Source organism: Balaenoptera borealis, assembly GCF_965194805.1.
Source record: "Balaenoptera borealis genome assembly, chromosome: 4".
NCBI lineage: Eukaryota > Metazoa > Chordata > Mammalia > Artiodactyla > Balaenopteridae > Balaenoptera > Balaenoptera borealis.
In genome coordinates this window covers 60,486,068-60,511,406 of record NC_138861.1, presented here as the reverse complement: position 1 = coordinate 60,511,406, position 25,339 = coordinate 60,486,068, and the positions used below count along the sequence as shown (strand labels likewise).

The 25,339-nt window shown below is 37.9% G+C and overlaps 2 protein-coding genes across 4 annotated transcripts in view; both read left to right on the top strand.

Annotated features, from left to right (window-relative positions):
• LOC309627871 (alpha-fetoprotein-like) overlaps positions 1–25,339 on the top strand; it is a 263,638-nt gene that overhangs the window by 199,157 nt on the left and 39,142 nt on the right. The gene's annotated exons all lie outside the window — the stretch shown is intronic.
• Positions 5,646–20,736, top strand: CXCL8 (C-X-C motif chemokine ligand 8; the record flags this gene model as incomplete). Of its 3 annotated transcripts, XM_082390343.1 has the most annotated exons (5): positions 5,646–10,597; positions 15,206–17,621; positions 18,607–18,742; positions 19,031–19,114; positions 19,559–20,736. In XM_082390343.1, exons 2-5 carry the CDS (start codon positions 17,558–17,560, stop codon positions 19,578–19,580), a joined length of 306 nt encoding a protein of 101 aa, XP_082246469.1. In that variant the 5' UTR covers positions 5,646–10,597; positions 15,206–17,557. The 3 variants fall into 3 exon arrangements, with proteins under 3 accessions (XP_082246469.1, XP_082246470.1, XP_082246468.1); XM_082390344.1 differs by lacking the exon at positions 19,559–20,736 and having other exon boundaries at positions 19,031–19,118; XM_082390342.1 differs by lacking the exons at positions 5,646–10,597; positions 15,206–17,621 and having other exon boundaries at positions 17,699–18,742.

The following is a 25,339-nucleotide window of genomic DNA, read 5'->3' as shown; positions in this document are numbered from 1 at the left end:
AAAAGAAATCACTTACGATACGGTATATGAGGCTATAGCTGTGGGGATTAAAGTCTGTTCCCTGGATAGGCAACATCTGGGAACTTGTAAAAATGCGAAATCTCCGGCCCTGCAGACCTTCTGAGACAGAAACTCTAGGAGTAGAGTTACAAGATTTGTGTTTTAACGAGACTTGCAGGTGATTTTGCTGTTCCCAGCAGGCTAGAGGTAGGCTCACATAATCAAGGGAGGGCAAATCAGGAGGCCCAAACCCAGATGGGGCAGGTTGAGGGCAAGTTGGAGAGGATCTTTGTAAATGATCAGTACGTTTGCTGAGACTTTGCCTAGATCTTGTAAAGGATCAGTGGGTTTGTTGAGAAAAAGGGTGGGCGGGGGGAGTGGAGAAATATGTTCCAGACAGCATGCACTGGGCTCCAAGAGCCAAGAATAGAAGGACCGAAGCCAGAGGAGAGGAGACAGACAGATCCAGAAGAGCTCAGGGGAGAAGGACTTTCTTCAAGCCGAGGAGTGCGGATTTTATCTTGAAGATCACTGAAGATTAAAACCAGGAGAGACATGGTTAGATTTGCATTTTAGAAAGTTCACTTGGCAGGAATGAGTGGATGGTGAAGGGATGAAGATTGAGGTTAGACCAGGGAGGAGATTTCTGTGGTGATCCAGACCAGACAGGAGGGCTCAGCCCAGCGCAGTGGGTGGAGCTGGGGAAGGGGACGAACCCCAAATAGAAGAGATGTTTGAAAAAGTTATTTGGAAAAACCACATGTTATAATATATTATAAGTGCTAAAAAGCATGAGGCGTACGTACTGACTGATAGTGAATGCCGACAAGAGAGTGGAAGGTGAAATAAATGGAACGGACAATTGTCTGTACAGTACAATACAAATTTTGAAATATATGCTCATAAAAGCAGACAATATTGGAACGTATATATAAAAATCTTTATCTCTGGGTGGTGAGATTGCAGATAATTTTGGGTTTCTTCTTTATATTTTCTTTATTTCCCAAGTTTTCTAATACTGAATGTGAATCATATTTATAATCAGTAATTATAAATGTTGAGGAGGAAGGAAGGAAAGAAGGAAGGGAGGGAGGGAGAGAGGAAGGGAGGAAGGGTCATATTGAGGAATGAATGGGATAATGGATGGGAAGTCGGAATGGTTCCATAAACAGGGATAAATTATAATTCCTACAAGAGTCTTTTAAATTTAATCTGTCATAAAATTGCCTATAAAGCAGCCTTGACTATAGCACTGAACTCAGATATTCTATGGGGCAGTGGGGGATAGGAGGGGGAAGGGCAAGATTGGACACGAGGTAGGCACCAAGCTAGGGAAGTAAGTAGGCTGTGCACTCCCTGACTGTCCACTGGGTTAGCCAGAGCTACGAAAGTCACAAGACGGGGATACGGGCCCAGAGAGGTCATTGTCTTTGAGTCTGACTTCTCGGATGGAGGCTGCCTTACCAAAGCTGTGCCGAGGACTGGCTGCCGAGACCCTCCCCAAGCCCTCCCCCAACCCAGGCCCTGCCTCAGGGATTCGGAGCATTTGCTGCTCTAGTTGTTGAGATAAGTAGATAATCTGAACGTGTTGGAACAGAGTTATTCAAAAGACTATTTTTGATTTCCTTGGCGGTACTCTTCCCCCCCCACCCCGCACCCCAGCCAATTTCCCTGCTGTGGGAAATGACACGCAGTTCTCCACATCATCTTCATCATCATCATCGTAACATAGAAAATCTACATAGCAACAAGATGTGTTTGCCAGGGATCTAGAATCACGAGATGATGGTAGAAAGTTTTCATGCCATTCACGGAGAAGTAACAAGTGGCTAGAATTCCAGGAGATCATACTAATGACAGTAATGGATCATTTATCACTATGCTAAGCACTTTACAAGCGTTATTATTTAATCCTCACGACAGCCCTATGAGTTTGCTTTGAAGAAAAAAGAATGTATAGGTGAGATAAACTGAGACCTCAGGCATATGATTCTAGTAAATATCAGAACCTCAGTTTGAACTAAGATAATTTTTATTCAGAAGTCAGTATGAAGAGTTCAGAAGATGGATGGTGTTGATGGTGGCACAACAATGAGAATGTACTTACTATCACTGAACTGTGCACTTACTGAACCACGGTTAGGATGGTAAATTTTATGTTATGCCTATTGTACCACAATTTTTTGAAAAAGGCGGTACTACTGTACACTGCATTAGTACCTATCCCAGAGCTGTTTTGATGTGACCATTTTAATAGTCTTTGAAGTTAAGGTAATGCATGCTTTTTGGAGAGAAAAACTGAGGTGTCCTAAACCCTTTGCTCAGCTTCTTCTTATTCATCCTTTTCTCTCTCTCCTCCTTTCACCCCTCCCCACCCTGAACAAACAGACAGACAGATGGACCGTCCCCTTTCCCCAGCACACATGCACACAATCCACAGCCACAAACTCTCTGCCCAGCCACTGTTGCCGAGGCTACATGTTAATTCTCAAGATGATTCCAAACTGAGGCAATTCAGAGCAAGCTCACTTGACCCTAACACTGTAAATGGAAGAATAAGCACCTGGGAAGCCAAATTTCCCAGAGGTTTTGGAAATTCTGATGAAGATGAAACTGAGAGGAGGTACACGTAGCAAATGACAAGCTCAGGTTTTTAAATGCAACGGCAAACACACTCACGTACACACACGCAGGAAATGAACAAGTGAACTGGCTCAGTTCCAGAAAATGAGAAAGGTCGAGGAAAAGAGGATGACATGCTTGCCTAAAATGCTGGTTGCATTTCCTGAAACTCTCTGAACCCCACCTTTTGGCAATTCTTTTGTAGACGAGAGGACGGTGTTGTCACTTTCTGACCGCAAGGTGGGGCTTGTATTGGGACAGACTGAGCAGCTCTAGGATTCTTTGTGTTTGCCTTTTCCATCTACAAACCTTTCTACAGTGCCACCTAGATATGATTAAGGGCAACCAGTAGTAGCTTACTACACACTACCTGACCAGGCTGCAGGATTCTGAAAGCACCCAGGGTGAAATTCATGCACAGCTTAAGACCTGCATCAGGAACACTTATTTAACACAGGAAAGATAAAGTATCTTATTTTTTCAGAATCCTTTTTTCTCAACATGGTATATTTGTGAAGGTAGGTAATGCTTTGCTGTGCTGTAGGGTTCTTTCATGAATCCCCTGAAAGGTCAAGGCGAACCTGAGCCACTCCCTCTTTTTCTCTCTTTTTTTAGAATATGAGTATATTGAAGAAGAGAAGGGGAGGAGAAGAAAGAAGAGGAAGAAGAAAAAGGAAAAGGCATATCAAAACAGAATTAAAAGACTTTTAAAAATAAACCAACAGTTTATATTTAATAAATTATACTCTTAAGATTGCACAAATATATTGCAATAGTCATGTTACTAAAAATATAAGCACTTCATAATGCATTCAGGCTCTGTGTCCAGGACGGGATAAACAGTTCAAAGCTGAACACTAAATATCTAATGTTTTCAATCCTGCCAATATATCTCTGTGACTGAGGGTGTGACCTTATTCAGTGATAACATTAAATACCAGCTTTAAGAGTTTTTGTGAATGCAAGACTCTGGACAAATATACTTCCATCCCTCACCCACACCCTGTTGATAAACTCTATTTATAAACCACAGATGTTATTGAATAGATTTATGGATGTGGTAGTGACGGGGCACTTTTCGGTCTTCTAAGCAGCTTCAGACCTATCAGTAGCTTTTCCTGATGTTCTTATAACCCTTACTTTCTAGGCTTAAAATGGTCTTTTGCATTATAGTTTTCAGAACTTAGGCCATCGAGATATAAACTCTACAGGCTGCTGGATCCACACCCAGCCTGGCCTTCTTTCTGTAGAGGAGAAAGGGCCCAGGCGTTGGGGTCAGAGAGACTGGGGTTCAGATATGAATTCAGATTTGAGCCCAGCTGCTTGTTTGCTTTGTGTACACAATTTTTACTCTCTTAGCCTCAGTTTTCTCACTTGTCAAATGAAGATAGCACCGAAAACATAAATTTGTGGTAAGAATTAAATACATTAACTTATAAAAAGAACCTAATATACTCAAAGCTAAATACAGATTCAATTCAATCCCTATCAAAATTCCAATGGCATTTTTCACAGAAATGGAAACAAATTCTAAAATTCATATAGAACTGCAAAAGACCCTGAATAGCCAAAGCAATCTTGAAAACAAAGAAATTGAGTTGGAGATACCACACTTTCTGATTTCGAATTATATTACAAAGCCTTAGTAATCAAAACAATATGGTACTGGCATAAAAATAGACACATAGATCAGTGGAACAGAATAGAGAGCCCAGAAATAAACCCAAGTATATACAGTCACCTAATTTTCAACAAAGGCACCAAGAACACACAATGGGGAAAGAATTGTCTTTTCAGGTAATGGTATTAGGAAAACTGGATATCCACATGCAAAAGAATGAAACTGGATCCTTATCTTACACCATACACAAAAATCAATTCAAAATGAATTAAAGACACAAATGTAGTACCTAAAACCATAAAACTCCTAGAAGAAAGCATAGGAAAAATAATCCAGGACATTGTCCCTGGCAATGGTTTTTTGGATATGACACCAAAAGTGCAGACAACGAAAGGGAAAATAAACAAGTGGGATTACATCAAACTAAATTGCCTTTGCACAGCAAAGGAAACCATCAACAAACTGAAAAGTCAACCCAGAGATTGGGAGAAAATATTTTCAAACTATATAAGTGATAAGGGGCTAATATCCAAAATATAAAAAACTCATACAACTCAATAGCAAAACAACAGCAACAAAATCCAAAAACCCAACTTGATTAAAAAAGTGGGCAAAGGACTTGAATAGACATTTTTTCCAAAGAAGACATACAAGTGGCCACAGATATATAAAAAGGTGCTCAACACCACTGATCATCTGGGAAAGGCAAACCACAATGAAACACCGCCTACACATGTTGGTACGGCTATTACAAAATAAAAAAGAAAAGAAAAACCATAAAAGATAATAAGTGTTGGCCAGGATGTGGAGAAAGGGGAACTCTTGTATACTGCTGGTGAGAATATAAATTGGTGTAGCCACTATGGAAAATAGTATGGAAGTTGCTTGTAAAACTAAAAATAGAATTACCATATGATCCAACAATCCTACTTCTGGACATATATCCTAAGAAATTGAAATCAGTACCTTGAAGAGATATCTGCACTCCCATGTTCATTGTAGCATTATTCACAACAGCCAAAATATGGAAACGATCCAAGCATTCATCAATGGATGGGTGGATCAAATCAATACATTGTATAGGGCTTCCCTGGTGGCGCAGTGGTTGAGAATCTGCCTGCTAATGCAGGGGACACGGGTTCGAGCCCTGGTCTGGGAAGGTCCCACATGCCGCGAAGCAACGGGGCCCGTGAGCCACAGCTACTGAGCCTGCGCGTCTGGAGCCTGTGCTCCGCAACAAGAGAGGCCGCAATAGTGAGAGGCCCGCGCACTGCAATGAAGAGTGGCCCCCACTTGCCACAACTAGAGAAAGCCCTCGCACAGAAACGAAGACCCAACACAGCCAAAAATAAATATAAATAAATACATAAATAAATAAATAAAAGATTACTATTAAAAAAAAATACATTGTATATCTTAAACTTATACAATGTTATATATCAATTATATCTCAATAAAGCTGGAAAAAAAAAAGAAATTTCCATATATATATATACACACACACACACACACACACACACACACACACACACACACATAATTCAGACTTAGGAAAGAAGGAGATCTTGCCATTTGCAACAACATGGATGGATGTGGAGGACATTATGCTAAGTGAAATAAGTCTGACACAGAAAGAAAAAAAAACAAAAAAAACCCCAACCTGCATAATCTCACTTATGTGTGGAATCAAAAAAGTTAAATACATAGAAGCAGAGAATAGAACAGTAGTTACCAGGGTTGAGAGGGTGGGGGAAATGGGGAGATGTTGGTTAAAGGGTACAAAGTTGCAGTTATGTAGTATGGATGAGTCTAGAGATCTAATGTACAACATGGTGACTATAGTTCATAACACTGTATGGAATACTGGAAATTTGCTAAGAGAGTAGATTTCAAGTGTTCTCATCACACAAAAAAAATGGTAGGCAATGATATGTTCATTAGCTTGACTTAGTAATCACTTTACTATGTGTGATATCAAATCATCATGCCATACACTTTAAACATATATAATTTTTATTTTTTTAAAAAAGAACCTAGTACAGTGACTGGAACACAATAAATTTTAATCTATCCCTCACTTCCACCTCATTCCTGCCTCAGTCTTCTTTTTTTTTTTTTTTATAAATTTATTTATTTATTTTTGGCTGTGTTGGGTCTTCGTTTCTGTGCGAGGGCTTTCTCTAGTTGCGGCAAGCAGGGGCCACTCTTCATCGCAGTGTGCGGGCCTTTCTCTGTCGCGGCCTCTCTTGTTGTGGGGCACAGGCTCCAGACGCGCAGGCTCAGTAGTTGTGGCTCACGAGCCTAGTTGCTCCGCGGCCTGTGGAATCTTCCCAGACCAGGGCTCGAGCCCGTGTCCCCTGCATTGGCAGGCAGATTCTCAACCACTGCGCCACCAGGGAAGCCCTGCCTCAGTCTTCTTTGCACTACCAGCTATAGCCACCACTTCATGCAGCTATGGTTGTAATTAAGGAGCTCTACTCAGGATGCAGTTGGAAGACTCCTATTAAGCAAGAATTGCACCATACCTAAATAATTTGACAACAGTAGTTTAGATGCTGCCTCAAGTATCTAAGCTGGTGGAGACTCTATCCTTCCAACAGCTTACGTTTGAAATCTTCATCATCAACGACTTTTCTTTTTCTCACATCTCATACCCAATCTCTCAGGATTTTGTGTTGCCTTCAAAATATCCAGGATCTGACCACTAGTTACCACCTCTGCTATTACCACTCTGGCCTGGTATAAACAATTATCATTGTGACTTTCCAGAGTAACCTCTAACTGGTCATCTTTGCCTTCCCTACAAACTCTTCCCCCCCAATGCCTGCACCCTGCCCCATCTCTACCCAGCAGCTAGAGAGTCAGATCATGTCACTAATTTACTGCAGACCCTCCAATGGATCTCCACGCAGAATAAAAGCTGAAATCCTTATAATGACCTACAAAGCCCATCTGATATAGGCCCTTACTCTTTGTCCTCCTTTCCTATTCATTATTTCCTTTCCCTGCACCAGCCACACTGGCCTCCTTACTATTCCTCAAGTATACAACCAAGTTCCCAACTCAAACTGTTACCTCTAGCTGTCCCTTTGCCTGGAATATTCTCCCACATAGCCATTTAGCTGATTCCTATATCTTTCAGTTCTTAGTTCAAACTCAACCTCTCAGGGAGGCTTCCCTGGACTCCCCAGTGCTGTAATCTGCTAACCCCCTCACCCACCTGACAGCCTGATCACCCTGCCCTACTCTTTTCCTCATAACATTTATACAACTAAAACCAAGGGTAGCCATTTCTATTCACGTTATTCACTAACATTTCCCCAGCAACTAGAAAAGTGTTTGAAATATAGAAGGTACTCTGTAAATATTTGTTAAATGGATGAATAATGGGAAAATGAAGTCTCTTTTCATATAGTTTCAAGTAATAGCCGTTAAGCCATTTGATGTTTTTGTTTTCCAACAAATCAGATGGGCTTTAGTTCTTTCAAAAAAAGTTTCCAACTCCAACCGCATTACTTGTTTCACAGTAAAGGGTCAGCAGCTGCAAATGATCTAAGAGTCATGAAGAAACCAAGTAAGAGGAAATTGTGTCAGGAGAGAGGGGAACGCAGGAAGCACTTCCTCTCATTCTTGGAAGGTGGGGGGAAGAGGAGTCTGATGGTAAACACACCATCCCCGTGATCTCCAATTCTAGACTCCTTCTTCATTAAACCCATCAAAATTAAGGCTCTTCTCCTCTCAGTTGATGAGAACCATGCAAGTGACACTTTTTAGTTAACTACATCTAAGGGCAAGTGCACATTCTCTTGAAGTTTTGTAAAATCTCAGGTTTGGGCAAGTGTCCTCTCCTGGCTCAAGTGGTCGAGTTTCCCAGGGACAGTTCTCCACCTATTACACATATACTGTGCTTCTTAGAATAAAGCATCAGACAGTAGGGACTGTATCGGCAAATTCCCTGATTTTATAAATGAAAGCCTGAGGCTTTGACAGTAGGAGGAACTAGTTCTTCTATTGGATTATGGTGTCCCCCTCTCCCTCACTGAATCAAATTCCTCTTCTCCAGCCTTCTAAATCCTCTCAGGCAGGAGAGGGTGCGGGAAAGAAGGGATATGTGCTCAAAACCAAGTCTGTGAGACTCACAGACACAGGAGAGAAACTTTCTTGAGGTGGCATAGAATCTCTGGACTTCTTGTTTAGGTTCAAATCCTAATTCTCTCTCCTACTTGCTGGCTGACCATCTGCAAATTGCTTAATCTCTTTGAGTCTGTTTCCTCATCTGTTAGATGGGAATAAATAATACAAAAATATAGGGTTATTGTGACTATTACAAAAAATAAAACATATGATGTACTAAGTTATAAGGTCCTGTTAGTACAATTATTCTTGAGGGAGGACTCTCTGCACTCATTGCTAATGTCTAAGTAAGTCAAGCTCAGAAAAGAAATGTGCCATTTTAATTCTCCCCATTAACCTTGGCTCTCCAATACCTGCTTCATTTTTCTTTGGGTCTCTTTAGTGTGTGTTTTCAAGGTCCTGCTTTTCTGGCTGGGGTGTTATTTTTATCCATTTCTACTCTCTGCTGCCCATTTTGCTTTTATCTCCAACTTTGTAGAGGGCGATGCCAGTGGTGTTTTCCAGATTCACCCCCCCACAGCTGGGGAAAGGGAAGTACATGAAAAGTTCATCCAACGGGTCTGGAGTGGACGGCTTTTCCTTTGTTTAAAACTCCACTAGATTCTGTGGGTGGTGATTTCCTCCTTCCTCGTTTAGGGACCACGAAGAAGGATTTAATTTTGATGAGTAGCAGTGATATAGTCAAGAAGAAGAATACCCTAGATGTGGTAAATAGTAAATTACGTTAGATGAGAAGATAAACTGCCTCGAGACAAAAGCGTCTCAAATCTGGAAATCAGACAATACAGAGCACCAGATTAAGGAGAGATGGATAAAGAAGTTTTATATCCTTATTTTGCATAAATTTGGGGAATTCTGAGAGACTGGCTCACATCTCTAAACCCATATACAAGCTGAATTATTTTCTGATTTTTGTTTTCCTTTTATGTGAAAACATCACATAGATTTTTCTTGAATTATATATATCTATTTGGCGAGCTGAAGGGAATTATGAAAGGAATAAACTTTCACCCTCTATCTTAGTCGCCTTATGCCACTGGCACTGCCTTTTAGCAGACTAGCTAAGGAGATTGCATCAGTTGAAAGCAGTACTCCCTTTTCATCTTTTTGGATGGATTTGGGCTTTCCTCTTGCGGGCAGCAAGTAAACTGAAGGTCATTCATATCTTGAACTCATTGAATATGAAGATTCTCTTCCACTTTCTCATTCTTGTCCTTATCTATCCTTCTCTTTTGGGAACGTCAAGAATTTTTTCCTGAAGCCTCTGTCCTGGACGTATGCAGAGATGGCAAGCAGCGGGCAGAAAATATCATTTCTCTTTCAGTTGACTTAAAGACAGTAAACTCAGAATGCACTCATTATTCTCAAGTGTTCTACTTCCAATATACCCTTTATTGATTTTACTCCTTAAGAGTTTTTAACGGAGGTCAGTGAATTTCTGAAACTCGACGCACAACTTTGTACATTTAGGCTTAGGTGGATTTAGGGGTAAGGAGAGGGCACGGAACTTTCATTATATTTCCAAAGGATTAAGTGGTTAAAATAAAAAAGGTTAAGAACCACTGCGGTGATAACTACAAGGGAAGTGAATCTGTTTAGTCTTAGCACGTTCAAGTTTAATTAGACTAAATCTGTGGGTCGCCATTCAAGTTCACTGACTGGCCCCTGGCAATACTGTCTGTGTGGTCTTCTGGACTCTCCGTGGTCTGTGAAGCACAGCTGATGGGAGGAAGGAGGCAGCAGAGGCCTCCTGCATCAGTGGATGCTGGTCCCTGATAGTCCCCACACACTGCTCTCCACCCCTCTCCCTGCCTGCTGTGTTGTACCTCTTACCCCAGCCCGGGAGCAGCCTAGAAGGCATTGGATGGTTAATTCACCAAACGAGGAAATTGCTGCCTGGCTGAACTGGTTACTATTTTATCTATCCATCACTAAATGAGAGCATGAACTAAAACTGTAGTTTCCATACTGTATCCTTCTGGGTTCATGAAAATAAAACAATTGTCCCTGAGGGAGAACAAAAATAGACAAAGATAAACATTTTTACTTCCTTTTGTTGATATTGCTCTTGGTGGGAAAACTTCTGAGAACTGGGGAAGTTTTACTTTCATTTGAGAAATGTTTATCGAGCACCTGTTTGTTGCGGACACTGGGCTAGAAGCTGGCACATGGTGTAAAGAAGGCAGACACGGTCTCTGACCTTGAGGAATTTCCAGTCAGGTAAGACTTACATCAACAACTGCACAGATGGGTTGAGCTCGTTTTAACAGAATCTGACATGGACTTTTTTATTTATTATTATTGGAGTTTAATTCCTTTACAATGGTGTGTTATTTTCTGCTGTATAAAAAAGTGAATCAGCTATACATATACATATATCCACATATCCCCTCCCTCTTGCGTCTCCCTCCCACCCTCCCTATCCCACCCCTCTAGGTGGTCACAAAGCACCGAGCTGATCTCCCTGTGCTATCCAGCTGCTTCCCACTAGCTATCTATTTTACATTTGGTAGTGTATATTCCATGCCACTCTCTCACTTTGTCCCAGCTTACCCTTCTCCCTCCCCATATCCTCAAGTCCATTCTCTACACCTGTGTCTTTATTCCTGTCCTACCCCTAGGTTCTTCAGAGCCACTTTTTTTTTTTTTTTAGTTTCCATGTATATGCATTAGTGTACGGTATTTGTTTTTCTCTTTCTGACTTACTTCACTCTGTAGGACAGACTCTAGGTCCATCCACCTCACTACAAATAACTCAATTTTGTTTCTTTTTATGGCTGAGTAACATTCCATTGTATATATGTGTCACATCTTCTTTATCCAGTCATCTGTCAATGGACACTTAGGTTGCTTCCATGTCCTGGCTATTGGAAATAGAGCTGCAGTGAACATTGTGGTACATGACTCTTTTTGAATTATGGTTTTCTCTGGGTATATGCCCAGTAGTGGGATTGCTGGGTCATATGGTAATTCTAGTTCTAGTTTTTTAAGGAACCTCCATACTGTTCTCCAGAGTGGCTGTATGAATTTACATTCCCACCAACAGTGCAAGAGGATTCCCTTTTCTCCACACCCTCTCCAGCATTTGTTCTTTGTAGATTTTTTGATGATGGCCATTCTGACTGGTGTGAGGTGATACCTCATTGTAGTTTTGATTTGCATTTCTCTAATTAGTGATATTGAGAATCCTTTCAGGTGTTTGTTGGCAATCTGTATATCTTCTTTGCAGAAATGTCTGTTTAGGTCTTCTGCCCATTTTTGGACTGGGTTGTTTGTTTTTTTGATATTGAGCTGCATGAGCTGCTTGTATATTTTGGAGATTAATCCTTTGTCAGTTGCTTCATTTGCAAATATTTTCTCCCATTCTGAGGGTTGTCTTTTTGTCTTGTTTATGGTTTCCTTTGCTGTGCAGAAGCTTTTAAGTTTCATTAAGTCCCATTTGTTTATTTTTGTTTTTATTTCCATTTCTCTAGGAGGTGGGTCAGAAAGCATCTTGCTGTGATTTACTGACATGGACTTTGGATTCCAATCAGATTGTGTCTTAAATACTTCAACAATCCCTAAGGCCAAACTGGGGGAGAGAACTAGTTAAGGTGAAGCTCACATTTTGAAACAAAAACTTCAAAACAATTAAAGTTTTAAGAAAGGAGAATGGTGAAACTACAACATAAGATCTGTTTTTCCACTTTAGCTACTTTCTTCAAATTGCTAAGAGTTTCATCTCAACTCAGCTTTTAAAACTATCACTTGTCTATAAGAGCAAAAGATCGAAGTAATAAACTTTTAAGAAAAGAGGAAGAATAACCTTATAAAGTTGTACAACCTTGAATCAGCATTTTTAAAACCTTTTTTTAACCTCCTGTCCCTTGACTCAACTGCTTGTGTGGGTCTTGGTTACCTCAAGACATAATTAAATGCACGCATAAGTCCAGTCATTTCTAATACAGCAACTTCTCTTTTTGCCATGAGATTTCATTTCCTATGATGTTTACTTCACATGAAAGAAATCCTAGTGGCAAATAACATATAATTGTTATTTTGAAGATATATATTTTATTATAAACACTGGAGGAAACAATCTCTAAAACTTTTTTTCCATAAATATAACAAAGAAATGACTACAAGTAAACAGTTACACTTAATTTTTTTTTTTTTGTATTGAAGACAGGCTGATCTTAGATCTCCCAAGTCCATAATAAATGTCTGTTTCCACAACCAGCTTCTTCCTCCAATCTCTTCCTTTAAACTCCATCTCAAAATCTTCATTGATTTGGGAGATAGAATTGGAAACAATACTCAATCCCCTGTGTATATCAACAGTGTTTTTTTTTAACACATAAACATGAATTAAATTTTTAGGCATAAAAAAGAAAGCTCTATAATTAGAAGAAAAAAAAACAGCTTTAAGAGATCTGTTGTGTCAATACATCTTTACTTTTTGATTGGTAAATTTAAAAATATATATATAGTTCTCCCACTCCAGACAAGGTGAAGTGTAACTTAAGTGACAGATTAGAGGGAAAAACTGACATTTATTGAGTACTTCGTATGTGCCAGGCACCACGCTTGACATTTTCCATGTATTTCCTCACTTAACTCTCACTGTGGTCCTGTGGAATTGGGGTTATCCTCATTTTACAGATGAGGAAACTGAGACAATGAGGTTAAAATAACTTCCCATGGTTGTTTGGTTAATAAGTGGTGGAGGGGTAGGTTTGAAGGCAGGGTTGACCTAGTCCAACAGCCATGCATACCCTTAAATTTAAGTTACTCTTACTTGACACTGCTCAAAACCAAAGCATTTAGCTGTTTCTGTTTTCTAACTTGTCCAGACTTTGAAAAATGTCTTTTCTTTAAAAGGTAGAACACTTTTAGCAGTATGGACCAACTTTTCTTAGTATTTTTATGAATCGTTAACTGGAGACATTTGAATTTGGAGATGGAACTGAAATGTTCTGTAGCCCTGGAGGAGGTTAAGTTATCATATTAACGAAGTACAGATAAATGTCTTTTATCTGTAAAAGGCAAGAACGTGTTTTAAATCTTTCAACTAACTCTTAGCTTTATTAACTAAAATTTCAGGGGGTAGGTATTTTATGTTTATGATCTTAGTATTAACAATATTGTAGGTCAAATTCAGTGATATGTGTTTAGCATTTGTCTATGGTTCTCTTAGCCTCAAGGATTGTTGAGCTGAGACTAATTTCCTCAAAGGGAGAAAAAATTCCAGGTGCAAGTTGAGACTTTGCTACTGGTTTTGGGAAAGGTGGCTCAAATTTTAGCAGCAGCAGATGCAATGCCAGCATAGAATTGACTTGCTCTAGGTCTCTTGGTTAATCAGCAAGGGAAAGATTCAAACCCAAGTTCATCTCACTTCAAAGTCCATGTTTTTCCCACCACATTCTGCTTTATTACGTGAATACAACTTTGTTTACAAAAAATTCCTAATTCTACAATACCTATTTGAAGTGGGAGTGGGGTGGAGAGGTGGGGATGGGACATAAATTGTTTAACGCACTAAAAAGACATTCAGTTTTCTTGTGAGGAGTTTCATGGAAGAAGAAGAGTTACTTGGCAAGGTGGAAAAAGTAAATGACTGTCTTTGTTTTGGCTCTTTCTTCAGCTCTTCCTTTTCTTGGATGATGGACTTGGTCCCATGGCTATGGTGGAGATCTCTGGATGCTCTTTGTTAAGTGCTGGTTGGAACTTAAATAAACAGATTACTGGTCAATAGTCCCATTCATTCCTACAGCGTGACAAAACATCACTTGTATTTATGTGCAGCTTGCTCTTCATTTAAACTTTTCACTCCAATCTGCTCTATTTTGAAGCAACATTTCCTCAAACAGGCTAATTAGCCTTTTGTTTGTTTGTTTGTTTTTGACTTAACCCAATTAACCCTTTTACTTACTATGCAATAACTCATAGGGTTACCTTTACAGAAGTGGGACAAGGCCAGAATTACTGCCCCCTCTAGTCACTTTGTCTCTGTCCAACCTTACCTCTGATGAAGAGAGTCTAAAGACATAATGCATCAAGGTTACACTGGGAGAGATCAACAACATTTGCAAAGATGTCCTTTTGCTTTATAAATGAATGCCCCATTCCGAAAAAATTGTGAGCATCTAGGTTAAATGGAACTCATTAGCTCAACCTCTAAGGATGATGTCAGGATGCAGAGAAGAGGAAGGGAAGAGATAAGGAGACGGGATAGACAGGGAAAAGAGGTGCTTAGGTAAGTTGCAAAATTACTAAGGCAACCCTGAGGAAAAAGTAGAGGAATGTTTGCAATTCCTCAGAACTCTGAGTGTCTTAGTGGTACCATTAGTATAATTGGGTCCTAGTGATGATGCCTTGAACCAGTCACCTCAGGGTCTTTCCATATGAGAATATGTCTTTGCTGAACAAACCAGCATTACTAAAGCAAAGAGACTGAGAATTTTCTTAAAGATTCAGGCCTTGCTTACATATCTGGTCCCTATTTTTCCTTTCCTCATCCACACATATTTTCCATACAATGCTCAACAATTTCAGGAACCCAGTTGGGCCATATTCTCTTACATCTTACCACCTTGTACTTGCTTTCCCCCACACTAGCAAAGCAGTACCCCCTTCTCCCCTCTCCACTGGTCTTAGCCCTACTCATCACTAAGACTAAGGCACTACGTCACAGTCTTAAACTTGTTTCTTCAGACAACCCCATTCATCAAAACTGCATCAGAGGTCCCATTTGTTTGCTCCCTAAGCTTCCTATAATTATACGTATTATAATACTCATCCACTGTATTGTACTTGCTTGTGTAACTAATTGTCCATATTCTACTTTAGACTGCAAACTCCTCGAAGTCAGAGACTATATCTGATTTACAGAGTATTCACATCTCCTACTACAAGACCTGGCATTAGCAGATAATCAACATATATTAAATAAATAAGTGAACAATCAAGTTCCTAAAATAGATTTAAAAAGAGTAAGAACTGCATTGTACATAATAAACATTTACTTTGCTGCAGAAGTTGGTGTAAGGTTCTATTTTGTCTTTTACTATTGTAAGCTCCCTTCCTTAGTGTTCCCTTTCCAAGGAAGTCCAGACTCATCTCTGAGGACCCACGTGGGACAGAGAAAGAAACTTCATTGAGTCATACAAAGGTGGTTTTGTGTTCCAGTGTCCTGAAGAAAAGTCTTTTCATCACCCCTTTGTAAATGTGCTTTTAGACCAGGACTAAAACTCTCAGCTCCACCACTACTTAGATATATGAACTTGGAGACGTTATTGAGTTTCCTCATCTGTAAAATGAGGACATTATTACTTATCCCATTGTTGTGAGGATTAAAACACACACACACAGTCCCTGATATCAAGTAAATTGAAGTTATATTTAAGAAGTTAGTTGGGGTCACTACATAAATCTTTCAGCAAAGGAAGTTCTCTCCCCAAACCACAAGTGTTCACATTCTGAAACATCATTACTCTTGGCCTAATTTTCAATAATGTTTTTGTCATAGAATTTAATTTAAATCCTATATCAGTATTTAAACTAGGTGTTTCCTCAAGCATTCTAGAATTCCATAGATTTTAAGACTCTGTACTCCAGATTTTCTATCTGAAATGGTAATGAACCCTAATGCAATCAGATTTTGATCTGGAGCTTTAAATTCTAGCAAATCATAATTTACACTGATATTGTTTCTATTTTATTATATTATTGCATTACATGCTGAAATCTGGCTCAACTTCGTATTTCAGAAACCAATCTTTTATCAAGAATCCTTTAAGGCAAATGAGATTTTTAAGAAATAATTTGTGGTGGAATATCTTTGCAGTTTGGAAGTCAACCGTCTGACAAAAATGAGAAATACAAGCTATGGCTCTTGGGGTAGATGGAAATTCACCAGCTTAAAAGTTAAGCCAGGAAGTTTACGTATATGAACTTTATGAGACAGGTGGATGTTATTAAAACCATTTTATAGATATTGAAACTGGAATTCAGAAAGCTTAAAAACCACACAAAAATTAGTGGCTGAACAAAGGTTTAAACCCAGATGCTCTTTCCACTAAGTATATACTGCTTATTTTTCCATTACACACCACCTCATCCCACCCCAACCAAGTAAGCCCAGTGAACCACATCTTGGAACATAAACAATTCTTCCTTTTACCACTTGAGTGTCTTTGAACAGCATCCCTATCTAGAACGTGCTGTTTCCCTTCACCCTCCTTTATTAGAGTCCTCTGTACTCCAATACCCTGCTCAAAATGCTTATGGAAGATTCTGCCCTTGTGTCCTTGTTGGAATAAATATCTTGGTACCACTTGTCTGTTCTGTAACATAGCCTGGTCTTTATATTGCTTTCTTCTTCTGACAGACCAAACTCTTTAAAAACAAGTACTTAGTCTTATCCATCTATAGATTCCCACATTACTCAGAAGTTACTTGATAATATTTACGATACTGAACTGAATGCTATCCCCTTTCACTCTGTCAAGCATGCATTAGAAAACCAAATCTTTTGAAAAGTTGTAACATGCTCCCTGAAAGCCGTAATGGTTCCTGGAAACTTTCCAAAGTGCTTAGAAATGGACTTCTTGTAAATTATGTCCCCAGTAAAAGTGGTTGACTAGATTACCTTCTCTATCATTACAGCATATATAATTTACCTAAAGAAATGACTGTGTCATAAAAGAACAATAACAAATGACCTTACTCTGACTACTGCAAGATAGGACTATGATAAAGTTATTTATAAATAAAAAGAACTACCACTGACAATAATGTATCAAACTGAGAAGTTTGAATATTTAAAAAAATATTTTAAAACATTTTAAAAGAAAGAAATGTTTTCAAAACATGTTTTGAAACATGTTTTCAAAAAAAATCCATAAAATTATTTGAAAGATCAAATAAAACTTCAATCACACTGAAAATTTAATAAGAAAAAAATCACTAGGGGAGTCAGATGACTCAGCTCTGCTCTCAAAGTGCGGGCAGATTGTTGCATATTGCGGAATTTCCTCTGACATGACACAAGCATGAGGGTGCACTTGTTCCCTACTCTTACTATAATATAAAAAGCCACGGGAGCTTCCCATCTGACACAGGTCCTCTGGGACAGCAAAGCTCACAACCGTCTAGGACAAGAGCCAGGAAGAAACCAGAAAGACAGCACCTTGTGTAAGCATGACTTCCAAGCTGGCTATCGCTCTCTTGGCAGCCTTCCTTCTTTCTGCAGCTGTGTGTAAAGGTAAGCACGTCCTTCTGATCTACAGAAGTTTGCTGTGTCTAAATGTGATCCTCAGATAGCAAGGTTATCCTTAATGCCTCGATAACAGACATCCTTTTATTCAGCAAGAGAAAACCATCTTTGCAGTCATGTAATGTTAAATTGAAGTCTTTAAGTTTTTAGGTTGTTTAAATATAATATTTAGAAAATTGAAAAGTTTGATTTATATAGAGCTCTATTCCTATCATTCGTACTCTGTAGTATACATATATTTAACATAAATCTGTAATTTAGAGTATATTTTATTGGAGGCCACATTTACCCATTTTATCTATTAATACTGAGTAAAGTAACTCAGGTAATTTGACTTCATGTACTATTTAATTGACGAGCTTCAAACAACTATCAACTGCTCTTTGGCTTAAAGACAGATTATAAACCTTATTGGGATCCCTCTTATGAAATAAATACAGTTTAGAATGTTTATGGTATATATAAACATTTTATATGGTATATATATGTATATATATATATGTATGTGTATATATATATATATATATATATATATACTCTTAAACATCAAAGATTTTGCTAAAATATAGGACAATCTCTGTGCAACTCACATATATTTCTATTAATTCTTCCTGAAGGCAATTTTCCTGTTGGTGAATCTTGCCTACCATGAATAACATTGTGGTATCACAGAAGATTATGCAGTGTCGAGTAGGAGAAAAAGTACCATGAGGATGTCAACATTGCCCAAAGACAACTCCAAGTGTTTATGTCATTCAATGTTGTCAGGAACGACTGTTTTTAAAACAAAGAGAAAAACTGAGGTCGGGGGCTAGGAGAATATCCAGCCATCAATTTCAGGAATAAGTTTGCTAAAGATGTGTTGTTTCCCCAACACACAGTCACCAAATGATCACACTGGAATTACCAAGGGCGAAGCTAGCTGAGTTATGCCTGTTAATGAAATCAATTCTTAATTGCTTTTTTTTCACAGCTGCAGTTCTGGCAAGAATGAGTTCAGAACTTAGATGCCAATGCATAAATACACACTCCACACCTTTCCACCCCAAATTTATCAAAGAATTGCGGGTGATTGAGAGTGGACCACACTGTGAAAATTCAGAAATCATGTAAGTAATTTCAAAAGTGATTAGATATTTTACTTTTGTAAACCTAGAATTGAGGAAGGTGGAAGAATCCAGCAAAGTTCTAGGTACTAAGAATACATAGTAAGCAAAACAGAAAGAGAAAATTCTTTGTCTCCATGGCATTTAAATATTGTACCCTCCATGACTCATAGCTAAAAATTAGTTTGGACTTAGATTTTATGCCTGTACTTAAGGAACCATGACTTGAATGCCAAAGGGATGTTGGAAACCCATTAAATACTGATTTTAATCATATCTCTCTTATTTCAGTGTTAAGCTTGGCAATGGAAAAGAGGTCTGCTTAAACCCCAAGGAAAAGTGGGTGCAGAAGGTTGTGCAGATATTTTTGAAGAGGTAAGTTGTTTTTTTTTTTTTAATTTAGATTCTTCATTTATCCTGTGATGTACAGTTCAGAAATCAACCTATAAATTTCCTGCTGCTGCTGAAAATTTTCTTTTAAGTATCTGCCTCTTTGATTAAAAAAAAAATAGCAGCAATAGTGAGTTTGTTGTACTCATAACTGGGAGATCACATATCTCAGTTTGTCCAGGGAAGTGTGGGCATATGCCTGTGTCCTGTGTCGTTAGTATGACTCTCTCTCAATCTCAGAAGTGTTCTGGTTTACATACCTTATCTGAACTCTCCATTTATAGCTGAAAATATAGAGTATTTCTAACACATAAATATCTAAGACTCTCTTAATTTCTATATTAAATATATTTTCAAGAGCCATACATTCCTCCTTATTTAGAACATTGTTAATTTTTAAACTTTTTATTTTATTTTACTTCTTTTCAGAGCTGAGAAGAAAGATCCATGAAAACAACAACAACAACCAAAATCCCATTTGTCCATGGCTTCCAAGAATTCCTCAGTAAAGATACCAATGAAACTTCAAACAAATCTACTTCAATGCCTCATGTACTGTGTAGGTCTGCTGTAGGGTTGCCAGATAAAATACAGAATGCCCAGTTATATTTGAATATTAAGTAAAACAATGAATATTTTTTTCAATGTCCCACGTACATTGTTCCATGTAGGACACACTTATATTTTAGAAATTATTCATTGTGTACGGTAAATTCAAATTTAGCTGGAAATCCTGTTTTCTGTTTTTGTTTTTTGTTAAATCTTGCAACCCTAGTCTGCTGGCCAGGATTCACGAGTCTTTGTTCAAGTGAGCCTCAGTTTCTTCTTTATTCCCAAACTGGAGAAAAACATCTCAGCCACTGACCTACCTCACAGAGATGTGAGGGCATGTGGAAGCACTTTAACTTTTATTCAGTCATGTAAATTATTTTGAAGTGTAACTTATTCACCTATTTATTATTTATATATTTATTTAAGCCTCAAATATAGTAATGTTTGTGCATGAATTTGGAGAAATGGGAAAGAAGCATTGTTGATAAGTATAATGATGGTAGTGAATTTATATTTATTTTTTATATTAAGTGATGTATTACAGAACTACTTTGATCAAGGTTGTTATATTATGATCACAGTTGCCAGATTTAGCAAATTAATAGAAAATAAACAAAAAAGACATCCAGCTGATTTTTCTTTCAGATAAACAATAAATAATTTTTTAGTATAAGTACATCATTATTTATCTGAAATTTTAATTGTGTTGGCAATCCTACTTTTAATATGCCTGGTCTGGTGTTGTCACTGCAAGCCTTATTATGCAGTGCTGTGTTAAATCACCTGAATCCTGAATTATGACTATCTTTCTCAAAACAGCAAAAATTCACCAGGGAATATGAATAAAGTAATTTCTTGTTATTTCTTATTTATTTATTCTGAACAATTAGATTCTCATAATTTTATTTAAATTATTGTGTATTTTAACATCAATTTTATTTTTTACTTTAAGATGCTTTTATGTGTTCCCAAGGAACTCTTTCCACTGTTTTTGATAGAATGAAAATATGAATGTAACTATAAAACATTTAAAATAAAATTAATTGTCAAAGTCATCAGGAGTTTGTTTTTCTTTGGTAGTTTTAAGATTTATTATATTATTCATTTATATTAAAAATCATACTTTGATTTAGAAAACATAAGTGCTTTCCCTTAATATTTTATATATCATGTGGAAAATTACCAACATTTATTTGTAGAAAAACATAACTTCTTTCCAGAGATGGATTACAATCAGTAGTCTCTTCCATAGAATGATGGAAATATTCTCAACTCCCTACCATATACCATTCTGCTAATAAGGGTGACTTCAGATTTTCAACAGATAGCCTAGGTGTCTGTACAGCTTAACACAGCTGGGCACTCAGTGAAAGCGGGAAGAGGGTACACATCATAAGGCACTTCTCAGCTAATTGAGGAAAATTGTACACCTGAGGCAAAGAAATTTTAAATATGATTAAAGACAGAGCATATTTGAAAACAAATCAAACAAAACTCTTAAAAGTAAAAACACAATCTAACAAAAAACTCAGTGGCTGAGTTTTCTAACAGATTTGAGACAGCTGAAAAGAAAACTGGAGATTAGAAAATAAACCCAAAGAACTTTATCTGGAATTTAAATCAGAGAGATAAAGAGTCAGTAAATTGGAAAGAAAAATAGAAAGAAAGACATAGAGGATGTCCAACTGGATTTTTACAAGCAGATGAGAGAGGAAATGGTCAACATTTGAAGGCAATGGCTGAAAACTTCCCAGAAATAATAAAAAATAACAATCCACTGTTTTAAGAAATCCAATTTACCAATTCTTAACTTTACATTTCTAGTCAAAAAACAAGGATCTTAGAACTCTGATTGACACTTATCCACCTCCCAGCTCATTTACTATTGCTGTTGGCCATTTTAAGTCCATGTTTTTTTTTTAAAGCTCCACAACTTGGGGTGAGGAAGAGAGTCCTCTCTTATTTTCTCATTTGTTAGTTCACATTGCAATCTACTTTTCCTATGTCATTTAGCTCCTTACAATCACTCTGGGTACCTGCAACTGCCATTTTCTCTCTGAGTCAACTTTATCAGTGGTGTAGAGCAAAGCCTGTTCTCTTCTATTTCCCAATGCACGTTAACACAAAGGTGTGCAGCTTAATAGAATTAATAAAAGATTTGAGAGTTATGCACAAACAGGAGCCAACTGAAAATTCAACTCCTGTAGTTTCTGTTCCTAGAAACATTGCTTCCCTCTAGAGTTAATTTCTCCCTGCTTATAGATCTTCTCTGGTCCCGCTGTGGGGGGCCACAGGGTTCTGCCTAAATTTCATTTCCATATTCTCTTCTTCAAATTCAGGTTCTCTTGTCCTACCCACTTTTGTAATCATTTTGTGGATCTCATACACAGTGAATAAAAAAGATAACAGGGCTTCCCTGGTGGTGCAGTGGTTGGGAATCTGCCTGCCAATGCAGGGGACACGGGTTCGAGCCCTGGCCTGGGAAGATCCCACATGCCTCGGAGCAACTAGGCCCGTGAGCCACAATTGCTGAGCCTGCGCGTCTGGAGCCTGTGCTCCGCAACAAGAGAGGCCGCGATAGTGAGAGGCCCGCGCACCGCGATGAAGAGCGGCCCCCACTTGCCGCAACTAGAGAAAGCCTTGGCACAGAAATGAAGACCCAACACAGCCAAAAATAAATAAATAAATAAATAAATAATTTTAAAAAAAAAGATAACAAACAAACAATTGTTTTAAAATGATGATGGGAGAGATACAGGGTTCTTTAGAAGCAGATAGCAAGGAGTTATCTAACCTAGGTAGCCTAGGCTTCCCTGAGAAAATCTAAACTAGAGTCTGAAGGATGAGTAGGAGTTAGCCACACAAAGGGAAGAAGGACGTGTGGGGAGGAGTGGTCTAGAAGGCAAGGGAGAAGTAATTTGTGTGATTTGAGAAGTGAAAGAATATCAGCATGACAGGAGTTTGACTTGAAACAGAACAAGTACTAACAGATAAAGCTATGCTAAATGGACTGTGGAAAGCTCTAAAGGGCTTAGATTTGGAATTGAAAAGTTCTACTGGATTCCGATTACCTTCATTTTAAATGGTGAGCATTATAAGCTATTCTTCTTCCTGGGTTTCCTTCCAAAAAGAAATGGGAAGCCATACAAAGCAACCCAAAAGTCTGATCTTGGGGGCTTTTTAATGTCATTTGGGGGTTGAATCATTAAAAAACTCCCAACCTTATACAAAACCTCTTAATGTGTTAAGTACACATACTTAATATGACCAATGTCCAACCCTGAAGGCAAAGTAAAGACATCTGCACCAATTTGGTGAATCTTAATAATGATACTTAAAAAAATCTACCTCTTAATTCCAATTCTATCACTTTTAAAATATGCCAAATGCTTTTCCTCGCTCTCATCTATATTAGCACTGTCTATAAGATAACAAAGCATTCCATCGAAAGGACAATTAAGTGGATCAAATCGAAGATTAGGCATCATGTAAACAAGCCAAAAAGGAAAAATGAAAAAGAGTAAAGGAGAGACGATGTGAGAACAAGAGTGAGAGAGAAGGAAAAGCCAGTAAATTTGTGGCATTGACAATTTTGTTTTATTTTGCTTCAATGATATTAGTAAAATATGTATATAGACACAAGTTTTATTTGTATAGACACAGACTTAGACACAAAATTGAGCATGCAATTTATTACCCTATACATTTAATCCATTTGTGTGGATTACAAAATACAAATCAAAATTTTCCAAGTAGAAACATGAATATAAATATAGAGATACACACAATAAAAAAGTATGGAGAGATAATAAAATGTTCACCTTAAAATTGAATTAAGTGTAAAATACTATAACACATACATTGTACATACAACATACAAATCAAGTAATTTTCATAATTGCCCTTTTTTTGCTAGATAAGCATCAGAAAATAGATTCATAGGTTGAAGTTACCTAAGCAAAATCTTTTGTTCTCAAGATTTTAGTAAATAAGTATCAATAGATAATTATTTTTACTGTAATAGATCTATTTTGCCATTTTCTTCTTCAGAAGAAAAACTATTTTGATTTTTGCTTGTGGTAGTAATACAGCTAAAGAAAAATTGCTTAGGATTGTATTAACCCTGCAATAACAAAAGAAAGCTTAGATAACGATTTCTCCATTACCCACTTAAAAAGATGGTCAGACAGCAATTGCCTCAAGTTTGGTAACCACCTGCTGAGTTTGCAAGGATCACAGACAACAAATAGGGAATTTTTCCATGTAACAGAGTAAATAGCAGGCTTATTACTTCCCACAAGATTTACAGATGGGACAATCAGAAATTCTCCAAAAGATTACTTAAGGGTCAAAGAACCTAACTCTTAATGAGTAGAGAAAGAGGGCTTTCTTTGCTCTTTGCATTCCCACAGATAAAAATCAATTTGGATAAATATCATTGTTACAAGACTTTTAAACATTATTTGGTAAAATGATAGATGGACTTAAAATCATAGCATGTTGGAAAATTAAGATGGGGAAACATTCATAGATATTTCCACTCAAAGTTTGCTTCAGACTTTAGAGGAATATTCTAATAGCTTTGTAAAAGATCATGGTGCTGGGGCTGAAGATAAGCTTTTTTTTTTTTTAATTTTATTTATTTATGTATTTATGTATTTATGTATGTATGTATGTTTTTTTAATTAATTAATTAATTTATTTATTTATTTATTTATTTTTGGCTGTGTTGGGTCTTCGTTTCTGTGCGAGGTCTTTCTCTAGTTGCGGCAAGTGGGGGCCACTCTTCATCGCGGTGCGCGGGCTTCTCACTATCGTGGTCTCTCTTGTTGCGGAGCACAGGCTCCAGACGCGCAGGCTCAGTAATTGTGGCTCACGGGCCTAGTTGCTCTGCGGCATGTGGGATCTTCCCAGACCAGGGCTCGAACCCGTGTCCCCTGCATTGGCAGGCAGACTCTCAACCACTGCACCACCAGGGAAGACCTGAAGATAAGCTTTTAATGTATCTAGCGATTCTATTTCATAGGGCATGGTTTAGCTCATGTTTTAATCATGTTTTGATGTGATTGTTTCCACTGTCTGCATCCTAAATTAATCTTCTGCCATTCTTCCCATGCTTTTCAAAATGCCTTCACATTTATATTTTCAGTGTTCCTCTGAATAAAACGCTTATGGGAAAGCATTCTAAATGCAGATACCTCTGCCTAGATTTACTTCTTTATGCTTCCACAGGTATTCACCATGCCCCTTTACAGGAAGCCCACGTAGAGACATGTTTTATTAAAGTGACTTGTTTCTTCTCAGGTCTCAGAGGTGTCCAGCAGCCTCAGCTTGGCATGTGAATCAACCCTCCAGCAACTTTCCACACTTGTCTCATTCTTCTCTAGCATATGCCAGTCATGTTCGTAAACAGTTCATTCCAAAATTTTCTTAAGTTAGATATTGTTATTATTGATTCCAAATACAATTATATATCTGGATGTTAAAAAAAAACTCATATTTACAAAACCTTCCTGTAAAGCTTGAGTGAGACCCCTGTATTAATATGAAAAAGACTCTGACTTCTCCTTATTAAGTTCCTTGTCTAGCACTACATTTTTTTCTGAGGGAATCTTTTCACTTGCCCAGTTTACTAAAATTCTCAGTACTATTTTCTTT